The sequence below is a fragment of the Bombyx mandarina genome, chromosome 01, assembly GCF_030267445.1.
Source record: "Bombyx mandarina strain Sakado chromosome 01, ASM3026744v2".
Classification (NCBI taxonomy): domain Eukaryota; kingdom Metazoa; phylum Arthropoda; class Insecta; order Lepidoptera; family Bombycidae; genus Bombyx; species Bombyx mandarina.
In genome coordinates, this window is record NC_143208.1 from 18,365,728 (window position 1) to 18,380,149 (window position 14,422).

General features: G+C 38.1%; 1 protein-coding gene across 6 annotated transcripts in view; it reads left to right on the forward strand.

Moving 5' to 3' along the window:
* The first annotated feature begins 3,377 nt into the window (after nucleotides 1-3,377).
* Nucleotides 3,378-14,422, forward strand: part of shaker (potassium voltage-gated channel protein Shaker) — a 431,166-nt gene continuing 420,121 nt past the window's right edge. For 4 of the 6 annotated variants that reach the window (XM_089731734.1, XM_089731739.1, XM_089731742.1 and 1 more), the window contains exon 1: nucleotides 3,380-4,099. In XM_089731734.1, coding sequence (XP_089587860.1) covers nucleotides 3,903-4,099 — 197 coding nt within the window. In that variant the 5' untranslated portion in view covers nucleotides 3,380-3,902. Of the gene's footprint in view, nucleotides 4,100-14,422 lie in introns of all 6 variants that reach the window. The other 2 variants (XM_089731751.1, XM_028182678.2) reach the window with 2 other exon arrangements.

A 14,422-nucleotide genomic window follows, 5' to 3' on the forward strand; every position in this document is an offset into this window, starting at 1 on the left:
GAATTGAATTCGACTCCTGTAAGTTCAACGGCTGCCTACGTTTTAAAATTATATTTAAAAAATAATTGTGATTATAATGTATCACATACATCGAAGTTATGGCTTTAATTTTTTTCTAGAATCGGAAGCGGCATTGTACTGCAATGTTATTAATGAAACGCGCCAATAACGGCGCAATGCACATCGTTTTCCTGCAAAAACGGCTACTGACTGCCCTATAAAGATTAAATTGCTTATAATTCACAAGAAAAAAAAAACTTATTTTGTGCTTATTTTTTTTTATTCTTGGATTAAAAACCAAAGAAGAGGTAATCTAATCAAAAACCTTAAAACAGACCATAAAACGAAAATTGTGTTCTTACTTTATACGTTTAACGCTAAGTTACGTTATTAAATTGTGCTAAATACTCAAGCAATTTGATCAAGGCGAGTTCCGACGTGTTGTTGTCTGCCGAGTTAATTATAGCATAAGTGACAGTGTGAAACCTCTTTATAAAGGCACTCGGTAAGGTTAATTTACCTTACTTAATTGAGCTGTAAAACGTAACGCGAGCTCTGAACACCCGCGAGGGTTTGTTTACGAGAGATTATTGATAATGTTTGAAGGGTTTCGAAGTACGATGAGACCGATTGGGATATTTTCGGTGCAATATGTGAGCGGTAAAGGCCGCATTCTCAAGACCGTAGATGCCTCGAAGTGATTATTTTCTTTAGTTTTCTTTATTGATAGTGGCTAGAATGCCTTTGCGGTTTTATAGGGATGAATAAGTGAGCACGAGTACAGTCAATAGGGGTAGATTTTCGCTAACAACCGCCAAAACGCGTCTCTGAAGCAAGTCTTTTTGCTCAAGAGCGTTAATTCTCCGGTGTGTACTATCAGATCGGAATCACAAATATTTTGTCTTATTAGCTCGGAGGATCTCATATTAGTGTATCCAGCTGATCAGAAAGAGAAACAGGTACGTGACCCTCGCCTTTCTTAGCTTCTGCTGTTGCGTTCCATTAGTCCATATAGCAGCAGTAGCTTCTTAATGGTGTTCTCCCCCCAAAATAATTCGGTGTATATGTTAGTTGTATAAACTTTCACGAATAGGCAAAGGATCTCTGAGTTTCTACTTTACGAAGGATCTCGATATCATCTATACTAATAATATAAAGAGGAAAGATTTGTTTGTTTGTTTGTTTCGAATAGGCTCCGAAACTACTGGACCGATTTGAAAAATTCTTTTTCCATTAGAAGCCGACATTGTCCCTAATGAACATAGGCTACTTTTTTTTAATTTTTTTTAATTTTATTTTTTTGGTTTCATGTGTGTTTTAATGTTTCCGAAGCGAAGCGAGGGCGGGTCGCTAGTACACTATAAGACTATGAAGTCTCGAAACAAAAAGTTTTTATTTATTTTTAAAGTTCACTTTATGAGTTAAGGTGATCTATAACCAATTTTCTGTTCAGATGAATGGACGAGCTCACGGCTTACCTTATGTTAAGTGGTTACCGCAGCCCATAGATATTTACAACGTAAATGCCACCTCGAGATATGAGTTCTAAGGTCTAAAGTATTGTAGAACGGCTGCCCCATCTCTCAAACCGAAACGCAATACTGCTCCGGTAGAAATAGGCAGCGTAGTGGTACCTACCCGTGCGGACTCACAAGACGTCCTACCACCAGTAAGGATTGTTGATATTTTGTACTAAGAAGTATTATCATATAATTTTTTTAAATTCAACCCAATTATTCAGTGGTGGCCACAATCCAGTCAAGTATTTTTCGAAGCAATCTCGCAAGCGCTCGGTCTTAAATCATATCGATACACCTGGAACGAGACATATAAGTTTTATCGAGATCGGATATTCTCCGGAGATTGCTCGCGTCCATACTCGGAAAATTAGTAGTATTTTTTTTTTTTCTTTTTTTTTTATTGCTTAGTAGACTGAATCATATTGTTTTTCGTAGGTTTTTCGTAGTAAAAATATGTATAAAACAACTAAAAGTGAAAAAGTGACATTACAATAAAATATCGTCGAATATTTTACATTGAAGACGTATTAAATGATATTTTCATTCATTCATTAACAATATCATTAAATAAGAACTAGATTTTCCAATGTTTTTTACTGGTAGTAGGACGTCTTGTGAGTCCGCACGGGTGGGTTATTATTGTCCGGTTGCCTTCTTAAATATCATACCGATGTCAAGAAAAGGCTTAAACTGTAAGCTATAAGCAATCAGATTTTACTGGTGCGTAGGGCGTGTTGTGAGTCCATACAGGTAGGTACCACCACCCTGCCTATTTTTGCCGTGAAGCAGTAAAGCGTTTCGGTTTGAAGGGTGGGGAAGCCGTTTTTCTGTAAAAGCTGAGACCTTACCACTCATATCTCAAGGTGGGTGGCAGCATTTACGTTATAGGTGTCTATGGGCTCCGGTAACCACTTAACACCAGGTAGGCCGTGAGCTCGTCCACCCATCTATACAATAAATAAAAAGGTAAGCCACCTAGTATGATGAATACGTTTTGGAAAATAATAAAATTGTTATTAAAAATATAACAACTTTACTAATGCTCTTCTTACACAATACAGTTATTATTTAGACTCAGACGAGTCATCTACTGCAATAAAAAAATAAAATCTATTTATTTTTATCAATGGTGCCAATTAGTGTATGTTAGTGTTCTATGTTTATTAAAATCGATCTATTTATTACCAACTGTGCACATGGCGTAACCGGCGTAATCCAATTTCACACCATCCAAATGGCGCACTATATGTAAATAAACAGAGAATCGTCATTCGTCACGTTGCACACGATTATCCCTAATGTATGTTATAACTCAGAAGCACTGACATGTGATGTGAAAAATGAAAATGTCTTCTCTTATTTTGTGTACGAACATGAAATGTCTAAATCAAGAAACTGTTTACTTTTAAAATAGATACACAAATGTCTAAAGAACCGCTCTTGGCGTACCGGAAAACCGCTGCCCAGAACGTTCAAAAGATTTAGAAGACCACTTAACCGACGCCCATAAAACACTGACACAGGCCGCATTGTTTATGACGCGTTTCCAACACTTTTTATCGCTCACAGGACGCGATAATTTAAAACTAACATTTTAATACCTATAAATGTTACGCAGTGCGTCCGAAAGCAGCCGCACGTCTGGCCGCCATAAACTAACCCGTTGAGAACGATCGCCCTGACCTTGGCTAGATCCGAACCCGCCACCTAACTTACACGAGCCCGTTTACATATGCAATTTTATCGGTACGTATTCATTAAGGATGTACAATGTGTAATTTCGGTAGGACAATAGCGACAGGTAGGCTCGGGTGGGGCGGGCGGCGGAGCGCGGGGCGGCCGGTGCGGCGAGCGAAGGCTCCGCGACACTCGCGCGTTCGACGCCGTCGCGCACCAACGTCTGCGCGTCCGGTACGAATACGTTACGTAACGGCACCGACTCCGGCATCTGTTGAGTCCAGCCAGCTCGCGGCACGCTTGCACCGCTGACCATCCCGCGCACCGTCATGCCGCCCGCCGCGACGCCGCCCACGGATGCCGTCGCCATGGCTACCGTGCAACACCCAAGCGGCAACACGTAACATGCACTCCGAAACCATCGACTGCCGACACATTCCTGCCAAATTATATAAGTTTAGATAATAAGTAGATTAAAACATCGACGCTTCACGCTTGTGATGTACGAGGACCGCGCGCGACCTCAGCTCAGATCACAGTCCATCGCTTTGCGAACGCTTTAGCCGTCGTTTCTTTCGTATTTTTGAAAAGTTCCGACCGTATCAGATCCGAGAGGACGTCCTAACTCCTGCCGGGTGCTCGATATCCAAGATTCGCGACAACATCAGCTCGTGGGTGCTGTGGTGGCGTCAACGCCATCTTCGGATGGGCGCACCGCAGACACCAAAGCCTATAGAAGAAGATGAGTGCGTGCCGCGCGTGGCCGTAGTCGAGGCAATCCGGGAAGCGCAACAAGAGCGCAAGCTGGAGCGACGTCGAGCGGCGGCGGGCCCGAGGCGACGAGGCCTCGAGAATGAGCTCGAGGGTGAGAGGCGTCGTCCTAGACGCAAGCCCAGGAAGAGGTGAGTTTCCACTCATTCCGCGATCCACCCTTCGGTAGATCATCCCCGATCCTGCGGAAAGAATGGGAAGCAGTCGACGTCGCCCCAAACACGTCATTTCGGATCCTCCCGATCCACTAACGGTGCTTTTAAGTACCTCAAGCACTAGTCATCGCTCTCGTCGAACCTGTCGCTTGCGACGAAGGGCTCGACGAGTAAATTAACCCTCAGACACAGCCCACTGAGTTTCTCGCCGGATCTTCTCAATGGGTCGCATTTCCGATCCGGTGGTAGATTCTGCGAAGCACGGCTCTTGCTAGGGTTCGTATTAGCAACGTCATCAGGTTTGAGCCCCGTGAGCTCACCTACCAGTTAAGGCGATACTGATATAGCCCTCAAGCATAGATAGGAAAAAAGCGGTAGATCTTCGACTGGCCAGTAACCTTTTCATCGCCTATCTAAATCACGAACAGTCTACTTGATAACTGTATTCCGTGCTACGTTTTGTTCTCTCGCTCTATTTTTGTGGTATTTATGATTATTTACTGCGCACTGTTACCGTCATAATCACCTGTTGACGTGCGCCAGATGGTTTTCGTTACTTAAACTATCAGAAACGTGTACATAGCGTTATATACTATTTTTCTGGAACACGTATTATACCTAATTCAAAGATGCAAAAATGAGTGTTTCTATTTTCAAAATAGATTTCATTAAGAGAGCACAGTTCGTATTCTCGTATTTAAATTAGCTGTCAACGAGGTCCGCTCTAGGAAGGCTTCAACAATTTTAACGAATATTTAATTGAAATAGACTGCGTCAAAAGTTTCTCGAATGTTTGGAAACTTTCGAGATTCAGACGACGTCTTCGATCGGCTATCGTTCAAGATACTTGAAATGTATGTGCAAAATTTCATTTAGCCGCTGTAAATATTTCAGATATGTACAAACAGTTTTTATAATACGCTCTGATACACTGTATTTTTTCGTAATTGATACAAAAACATATTTTCTTTGTGTAACGATAGATACCGATCTACGGTGTAGTCCTCACCATCAATCATTGTTTCTCATATTAAAATATGTATTGATTGCAATACTGATATTGGGAAGTTGCTTGGGTATTTATCCGAAACACTCATGCGCTTAGGTTTAAAAAGTGATACTTTGATATCTCGTCTACTGTGACGACGGGACCAGTATATAATGCGATACTCGTATAGGTTATATGAGAATAAATTATCAGGCCTTTAATTTCAAAGACCATCCTGTGTTGAAACACACCCTTTTTCCAATACCGATTAATTATATTTATCGGTAAATTTAGATTAGATTCGTCGTGAGCTCGTCTGGTCCTGTATGCAGAAGAAAATACTTTTTCTCCTACCTACGCCGAAAGTTCGGTTTTCCTCCCGCTGTACAGGGAAGAAAGTGTAACTTTTCCTCCCTGGGTACTGACAAGTGCGCATGCGTGTTAGTGTCTACGTCTGCTCTCACGCACCTAAAATTCTCCGCTATTGTTGTGCTCGGGTAATTTGCGATATTGTGTTTAGTGTAAAAGTGAAATAATCAAAAGGCAATAAAATTTAATAGTGAAGTATTAAGCAAAGATGAGTTCATCAGACAGTTCTTATTCAATTAGTAGTAGTTTATTTAAAAATTAAAAAAGAGGTATATTGTTTTTTTATGAGTAAGGGGGTGCTCCGCCCCCCTACCCCCACCCGAGCTTCGCCCCTGGACCCCGGCTGGGTACTCCACGAACTTTCGGCCTGGTAGGAGAAAAAATAGTATGTGCGGCGCGGGAAAAAAGTAGGACATCTCATCCTTTTCTCCCTTGGTGCACAATGTACTACACTAAAGCTGGCCACCACAAGTCACTGGGTATCAAGTTTGGTCAATTAAAATTTAAAGTACCGATAGCATAATTACATGACGGTAAATTTTATCTGAACCATATAAAAATAAAACGAACGAAATCAATGTTTAGTAGACGTAGAAGAAAGCCAATATTTCAAGGACCGCAACGTGCTTAGCTTATCGCTTAATAAGGCCAAATAATACAAGAGCATTCATTAAAAAGTGTCTTCCTCGCTCCAGACCAATTTGCTAGCCAATTCGGAGTTGCGGTCTCCGTGACATTGAACTGAATTCGTACGGGTGTCAACCTTGAGAAACGTTTGCAAGTAAAATGTGCCGCAATGAAAGATCGATCCTGTGCTCGCACCTTAACTATTTCCTATAAAAAGTGATCCAATATTTGGCGGCGTCGATAAAAATAAAAATAAAAACGCAATCGCACTCAGAATCTTTGAAGTGTCAACTAGAGCTTCCGAACATAAAATGTGCTTTAATAAACGTAACTAGTGGCCCCGCAGCAGTCGAGATTCGACTATAATTAATGAAATTATAAGTTTAAAGATTATTATGGTTCTATTGTCAAACACTATTATATTTCGATAATATAATCACAGTATTAGCCAAAACTGCACTATAGATCAATAATATTAAAGACAAACAATATTAATCTATTTTCAATTCGACCACAGACTTTAAACAATAACAAAAGTTTCCCAATTGACAGTAAACAAAGAGTATATTTTTATGTATGTGTTGTGTCAAATACATGGTAGTGTGTGTAATGTATTCTTTATTGATTTAAAGTATCTTTTATGCATTATTTAAAAAAAATATTAGCATTGTCCACTCCTTCTCTATATTCTCTATAAGTGTGAGAAATTTCACACTCCTCCGTCCGCGCAATTTTCGTAAAAAGGGGTACAAAGTTTTTGCTTCACGTATTAATATATAGATAAACGAATGTCATTTATCGCAACACAATCGAAATTCACATTTTAATGTCCAACAATATTATTGATTTCAACTAAAACTTTCTGGAACTCAGGAAAAGAAAATAATACCAAAAAATCGGGCATGCTGACTTCTTTATCGACTTTAATAACCCTAAAATGCAATCGTACCTTACTTACGCAACCTTACTCACGCAACCATACTCTTACTATTAATAAGTACCCTTTTAGGTACATTCTTCGAGCAATATACGAATGGTCAAATATTTGATTGAAGATATGCAATAGGAAATATAGTTGAATTATAGCAATATCCAATTGTTTTTTAATTCTGGTGACATCTACGTAAAATCTTGACGTGATTTTTTTGCTGTTAATGTTGTTAGTCGAGTTCATAGATTTAAGTTGAATATTTTAAGTGTATGTAACATCTAACTTTTTGAACCCAGAAGCTATAGAAATTAATAGGAATATTGAAGCAATATTACATGCCAAACGAGTAATTTAATTGAAAAAAACGTTAGAAAAGCAATCAACAGTTGAAAACAATTAAAAGTTGCTTGAGGTCTGAAATGTGTAAGTAATGTACAGTAATTTGATGGCAGATGTAGGCAACTGGAGGAACATGTTGTTTTAATGAAATTAAACAAATTAATCTACATAGCTATTAAATATAGACAAAATAACATTTATAGTAAACTAGCAACCAGCCCTCGCTTCGCTTCGGAAACATTAAATTTGATTATTGTTAGCTGAGTCCCGCGATGTAACCCGCGGTTATTGTCGTACCGCGGGTGACGCTACGAGGCAAAGCTAATCTAAAAAAAGTAGCCTTAGTTACTCCTTATATCATTAGCTACTTATGAGTGAAAGTCCCGTCAAAATCGGTCTAACCATTCCAGAGATTAACCGGAACAAACAGACAGACAGACGAAAATTGTAAATAATGTTATTTTGGTGTATGTACCGTATATATAGGTATATTCATATGCACGTAGTAAAAAGAGGTTATTTCAATGTTACAAACAGACACTTCAATTTTATTTATAGGTATAGATAACACGATAGGTGCAGTACGTACCATAAGTGTGTAAGTTTTACCACATAGACCAGACTGAGGGTAATGAATGAAACTCAGAGCGTCCGTGGATTAATAGGCAAGATGTCAAGCGGTTAGCCGTTGTTTAAACCCGAAGCAGTTGCCAATTTAGTTACTGAGTTAAACTGGAGAATTTTTTTATAGAAGCAAAATGCGGTAAGCCGGAGCAAAATACATTTACCTTGAACAAGCGTGCAAGCTTTAATACGGGCTTTTATTTTTATGCTCACCCTTTTGATACATAGATATTTTTGCAATACCTCACACCTTGACCCATTAAATACGAGTTTTATGACTGCATTCTTTACCAATAGTGGAAAGCGTGTGTGTTATACTACAAAAGAGCAAATTTTAATTATTTAATTCAATAAAAATAAAATACGATTAAAACGTACATATCGAGGGGTGAAAGGTTTATTTGGCTTAAGCAACATTTTGGCAATTTTACAGGAGAGCCATTAAAACTTTAAATTTGGCAAATATATCATAACAAAAAAACTTCTTCAGCTATTTGAATGTAGTTAATTTAAATAAAATCCAATTAAAAACATCAAACTGTAACAATATAGGTATATATAAATGAATTGCTGTTCGTTAGTCCTCGCTAAAACTCGAGAACGGCTGGACCGATTTGGCTAATTTTAGTCTTGAATTATTTGTGGAAGTCTAGAGAAGGCTTAAAAGGTAGATAAATATGAAAATATGCGGAATTAAATAAAAATAACAATTCTATTTTTCCCTTGATGTGTCCCCCGTTAGACGGATTCCTTTTGTTTGTTTTAAGTTTATTTTATACAAAAGATTAGGTATTTTATTTATAGATTGAGGCACTACAAAGTCTGCTGGGTCAACTAGTACCTAATAAATATTACCTAATAATAATACTTAATACCAAATAATACCTAATAACAAATGAAACGGATCTTTAATTACCAAAATAAACATAACCAAAATATCGTATCACCGCTCGATATGTGTGTCAAGCTAAAATACGTTATCTCTGTCATTGGTTCCAAAAAAACCACAGCCCTGAGAAGAACCAGCGTAAGTCTCGTGGATGCGGAATCATGTACCGGATCTGATACTCGTCCATACCAACGCCGATGTTCGACATTGTATTCGTTGTGTTTGATACTTGAATTTTGATCGCCGAACAATCGATGTTCGAGAATCATCTCCAAACGAAGAGGAAAAATAACAAAAAAATACAGTGTACCAAAAAACAAATGCGTCTTCTGGTTCAATAGGAAGGATGGCCGATGTTATTGTAACTTCAACCTCATTTATGTACGTACATATGTATATTGTCATAACTACATAAGTTCCGGTAACCGTTCAATACTGTTGTTGTGACCACAGTCCAAACTACGTCAGCTTAAAGCACGGTACCCACATAAAACGCAATAATAGCGTTAAACACATTTTAAATTTGATTTAATTATTAGCCGAACGAAATTTAGTCAGCTTCGCCTACGACGACTGATATTACCAGTTTTATATTTATTCTATAAATATTTACGTTCACGTTTGAGAAATATTTTTTTGGATCGGGAGTTTGAAATGATCATAATATTAAGAATCGAACTTATTAAATAGCTCCGTCGTTGCGTTTCTAAGCAAGCTCCTATTCAATGTCGAGAAATAATCTGCTTAAAAGAGTAAAACAGTAGCTATGACACACGCTGATTTCGCCGTAGCAATCCATAGGACGCTGGAGTAGTAATCGCGAGTGTCAGCTTTCGCTGTTTTTGACGTGAGAACGTCTTATAATTCAATGGAGCCGGTTGCATGCACGAAAAAACATGACTCATGTGGCGTTATCTCGCTCTGAGGCGTTCTATTTAAAGCTTGAAGTGCAAGCAAGAACTCGCAACGAGCGACAAAGAGGCACAATCGGCCTCCACGTTCGGCAGCGTTCGACGTCTGTCTCTCTCCTACTTGAGCGAGCGATGCATCCGCATGGACAGCTGCTATACAATAATACATTTACATGTTTTCGTCAAGTATGAAGTTCAGTGAAAAGTGAATGTGGTGTCGATTGTTTATAGCAACGATAATTGAAAAATGAAACCATTCCATCAGTATTTTCTTATGACGTTGTCACATTCAACTATCGTGAGTAAACCGACTTTACAGAGAACCGATTTTTTTAATCGCCTTCAAAAAAAAGGAGGTGGTTCTAAATTCGACTGCATTTTTTTGTAAGTCACCTCAGAACTTTTATCAAACTGAACCGATTTTGATGAATAATTTTAAATTTGGAAGCTGGTGTTTCTCAAAGTTTAAATTTTTTCAAGACCCTACCGCTAGTGTTGGAGTTATCCTTAGTTGTACATATTTAACGACTGTATTGATGATGTTCTCATCTATTTTATTGAGGTCAGGTTTCTTTTTTGTTAAGGCTGTGTACTATTAATGGTGAGTGGAGTTTGTTTTGTCTGACCATACAACTATCCACGTGTTAGCGGGTTAGGATGTACTTTCAGTCCCGTCGATCAGACTGGAATTACTTTAGAATTGGAGAAAAGTATGGAACTGTTTTTATAGCTGCGAATGGTCTATGGTAGTCAAACATATTAAATATTGTTTTTTGTTTCAGGTAAGAGCAATTATTTTGCTTTATGTCTACGGTAAGCCAATAAAGTTAACAACTTTTATTGTACTACAATAATCAACTGATCAAATGCTTAAGGTAAAGTGGAAAAGTTTGTTAGAACATTCTTAAAGTTTTTTGAAAATAAAAAACACTGAATCTTATCTCATGTTTTATCTAATACCATTGAAACCCCATTTTTGACTATCTAAATCTAATCGAATGAAAAATATATTTTTCCTGAAATTATTTTAGCTCTACGAATCTTACGTTAATTGTACTATGATAGAGATTATCTCTAGAGTACCAACAAGAACTGTCCAAGTTTCACCACACTTGGCAGTCGTCGTGGCCTAACGGATAAGACGTCCGGTGCATTCGTGTTGAAGCGATGCACCGGTGTTCGAATCCCGCAGGCGCGTACCAATTTTTCTAATGAAATACGTACTCAACAAATGTTCACGATTGACTTCCACGGTGAAGGAATAACATCGTGTAATAAAAATGAAACCCGCAAAATTATAATTTGCGTAATTACTGGTGGTAGGACCTCTTGTGAATCCGCGCGGGTGGGTACCACCACCCTGCCTATTTCTGCCGTGAAGCAGTAATGCGTTTCGGTTTGAAGGGTGGGGCAGCCGTTGTAACTATACTTGAGACCTTAGAACTTGTCTCTCAAGGTGGGTGGCGCATTTACGTTGTGGATGTCTATGGGCTCCAGTAACCACTTAACACCAGGTGGGCTCTGAGCTCGTACACCCATCTAAGCAATAAAAAAAAAACACTTGGTTTCGTTAATATTTATTTACATAAGTTCACTATTGTGGAAGCTGTAAAAAATAAGCAAAACTTTGCTAACGAATGCAATTTCATATGTACTGAGATTCACAGATCAGAGTAAACTAACTGAATGACCCTGTGAGTTCTAATTGACATTTTCATTTCAAAGTAATTTATCTACGACATGCCTGCTAACATTTTCACGAAGCTTAAAGCCTTGTATATAACTGGGTTCAATAACATAATCGCAGACTCGTACTCATATAATCAAAACGTAAAGGAAAACATTATTTTTTTTATTCACAATTCCAGTAATGTCGTTCGAGAGCTTTGTTTTGATTTCCGTGTCCCCAGCATTGTTCGGTATCATGGCAACCGTTTTCATTACATTATTTGTTAGAGCACTTAAAGCTCGTTTTCTATCAACTAGTATATTATTACGTGGTTACAACATAGCTTTAGACCGTGTAAAATCACCCACTTTTAGATATCAGGTTAGGTTTTATTGTACCACATAGCTATTACACAGACAATTTGGTGGCCGTCACAATAGAATTGCTGAAACAATAACTGAAATAAAACTTATATGTTCTGACTTGTGTGGCATGTTCTTTGTTTGCATAGATCTGTAGATAAGCACACAGCTCATAGGATGTTGAGCGATTACCGGAGCTTTTGGTACATCTATGACAACGTCTGCTTGTATGATATTATTACGACGTCTCAGGTGCTTTGGGATAGTAGCGTTCAAATGTTTCGTGGAAGAAATAGGCAGGTTCCTGGTATCACACCATATCTGCCAAATTGTGTGATAATAAAGATTTTTATTCCAAGAATAAAGTAGAACAAAATTGTACATAATATATATGGATTGAAAATGAAAAAAAGATAGCAATCGAAATCATTAACATTTTGTTTTTTAATAGTGCTTTCAAAATATTATATCAGAGTAATAAACTTATTATATTCTTAACGGTCTTTGATACATGTGGAAATTTCTTATTGTGAATTTATTTAGGCTTAAATTATACATAGAGCTAAAGTGTACCACTTAAAAAAAGCTGCATACTAAGTTTTTTGGACATCCCTCAATACGTAATCGCATTGACCGTCGGACCTTATTGTTTTGAAAACCGGAATTGTTTGTTTTAAAAAGGCTTAGGATAATGAAGTCGTCGTCCCAACGACAAAACCCAAAATCAGCTTTCCAACCTCGTCGTTTCGAAGACTATAAACTTCGCGATGAAGTCAGGAAACTCGGATGTAATTTTAGATATCACATTTTTTACTTTCGTCCGCACTCAAATATTTTATAACTTATTTGAGGCGTTTAATTCATTTAGCTTGGATCGTTATTGAGTTTGGAAAATGAGTTTTCCAATCAGCTACTTGGACGTGTTTTAAGTACTTTTCATCGTGGTAACGAAAGAAAATATTGTTTTAGTGTACTCATGTTTCACTATAATAATACAACTATTATTATTAAATACTGTGAATTGGTATGAAAATAAGTGTTTTGAGGTTTGAACGCACAAAAAAAGACATTTGAATTTGTGAGGTGACGTCGGCTGTGTAATTTGGTATCGGGTTCGGCCATTATCAGAAATCGTCGCCTCTTCAAGTTCCTCGGAATCAACCGGCTAGTAGTACTCAACGGAAAAGTCATTATTGTATGGATTCGCAGATGGCTAATTGTCGCTCTTATTTACAATCACATTGTCAAACATTAGATCGTTATCTATAAAGTTAAAGCTATTTTTGTATACATATTTTTTATTTCTGTCAATAAAAATATGCGCCCATGGAATCAATGCATCTCTGTCAGAGCAATGGTGTTTTACAAAGCTCTTCTTGAAGAAATCGGGTGTACGGAAGCAAACAAACTCTTCAAAGGCTTATTCACTGCTTTTCGGGTATTAATTTTTTCCGTGTCAAGAAGTTGTCCGAGCTTTGGAAAAAGTAGCAGTCTATCGGTGCAAGGTCTCGTAAATACGGTGGATAACGCCAAAGTTCCAACGCTGCCTCTCGTTGTTTAGAGTTTTAGGAACCATCTGTTATGCTGCGAGCGTTGTTGTTTAGGACTATCGCAGCTGGAACGAGCGATTAACCAAGGTTGGCTAAAGATTCGCAAGCCTCTCCATCATTATGTCTAGTTCTTCACGGTGCACATGTACAGTAATTCTAGTGCTATTTGGTAAGCAATGATGAATTATACCCGCAAAATTATAATTTGCGTAATTACTAGTGGTAGGATTTCTTGTGAGTCCACGCGGGTAGGTACCACCACCCTGCCTATTTCTGCCGTGAAGCAGTAATGCGTTTCGGTTTGAAGGGTGGGGCAGCCGTTGTAACTATATTTGAGACCTAAGGTCTTATATTATAACTATAAATATAACTTATATCTCAAAGTGGGTGGCGCATTTACGTTGTAGATGTCTATGGGCTCCAGTAACTACTTAACACCAGGTGGGCTGTGAGGTCATCCACACATCTAAGCAATAAAAAATAATAAAAAAAATACCGGCACTAGGCCACCAAAATGAAATAGTGACCATAACTTTTTAGGAGTAATTTTCGTTTGGCACATGCCTAGGTCCTAATTCAGGGCTCAAGCAACATGATGCCCTCTTAAAATTATCAAAAATAATCAACTTTTCATCACAAATGACAATGCTGTTAAAATCCCTTTGTTTATGTGTCTATTAAGCAACGCGAGGCATACTTTAACGCTATCCTCGCGCTGGCGCTCATTCAGTTCGTGTGGCACCCACTTACCAAGTTTTTTTTTACCTTGATGACCAATTTAACGCAAATGGACCAATATTGTTTTGATGCTAACTATGAAAGCTGCTACTAGCTCAGCGATACATTGAGTATCGTCACCATCCACTATCATTTTTAATTCATCGTTGTTGACTTTAGTGTGAGGCCGACCATGGGGCTCATTTAAAAAAAAACCATATCGAAAGCCTTCAAATCAATAATAAATACTTTTTTCGTTCATATTGGGCACTGGATACAGAGCATTCATGTTGTGAGCCGCTTATACATTGCTGCAGCGACAA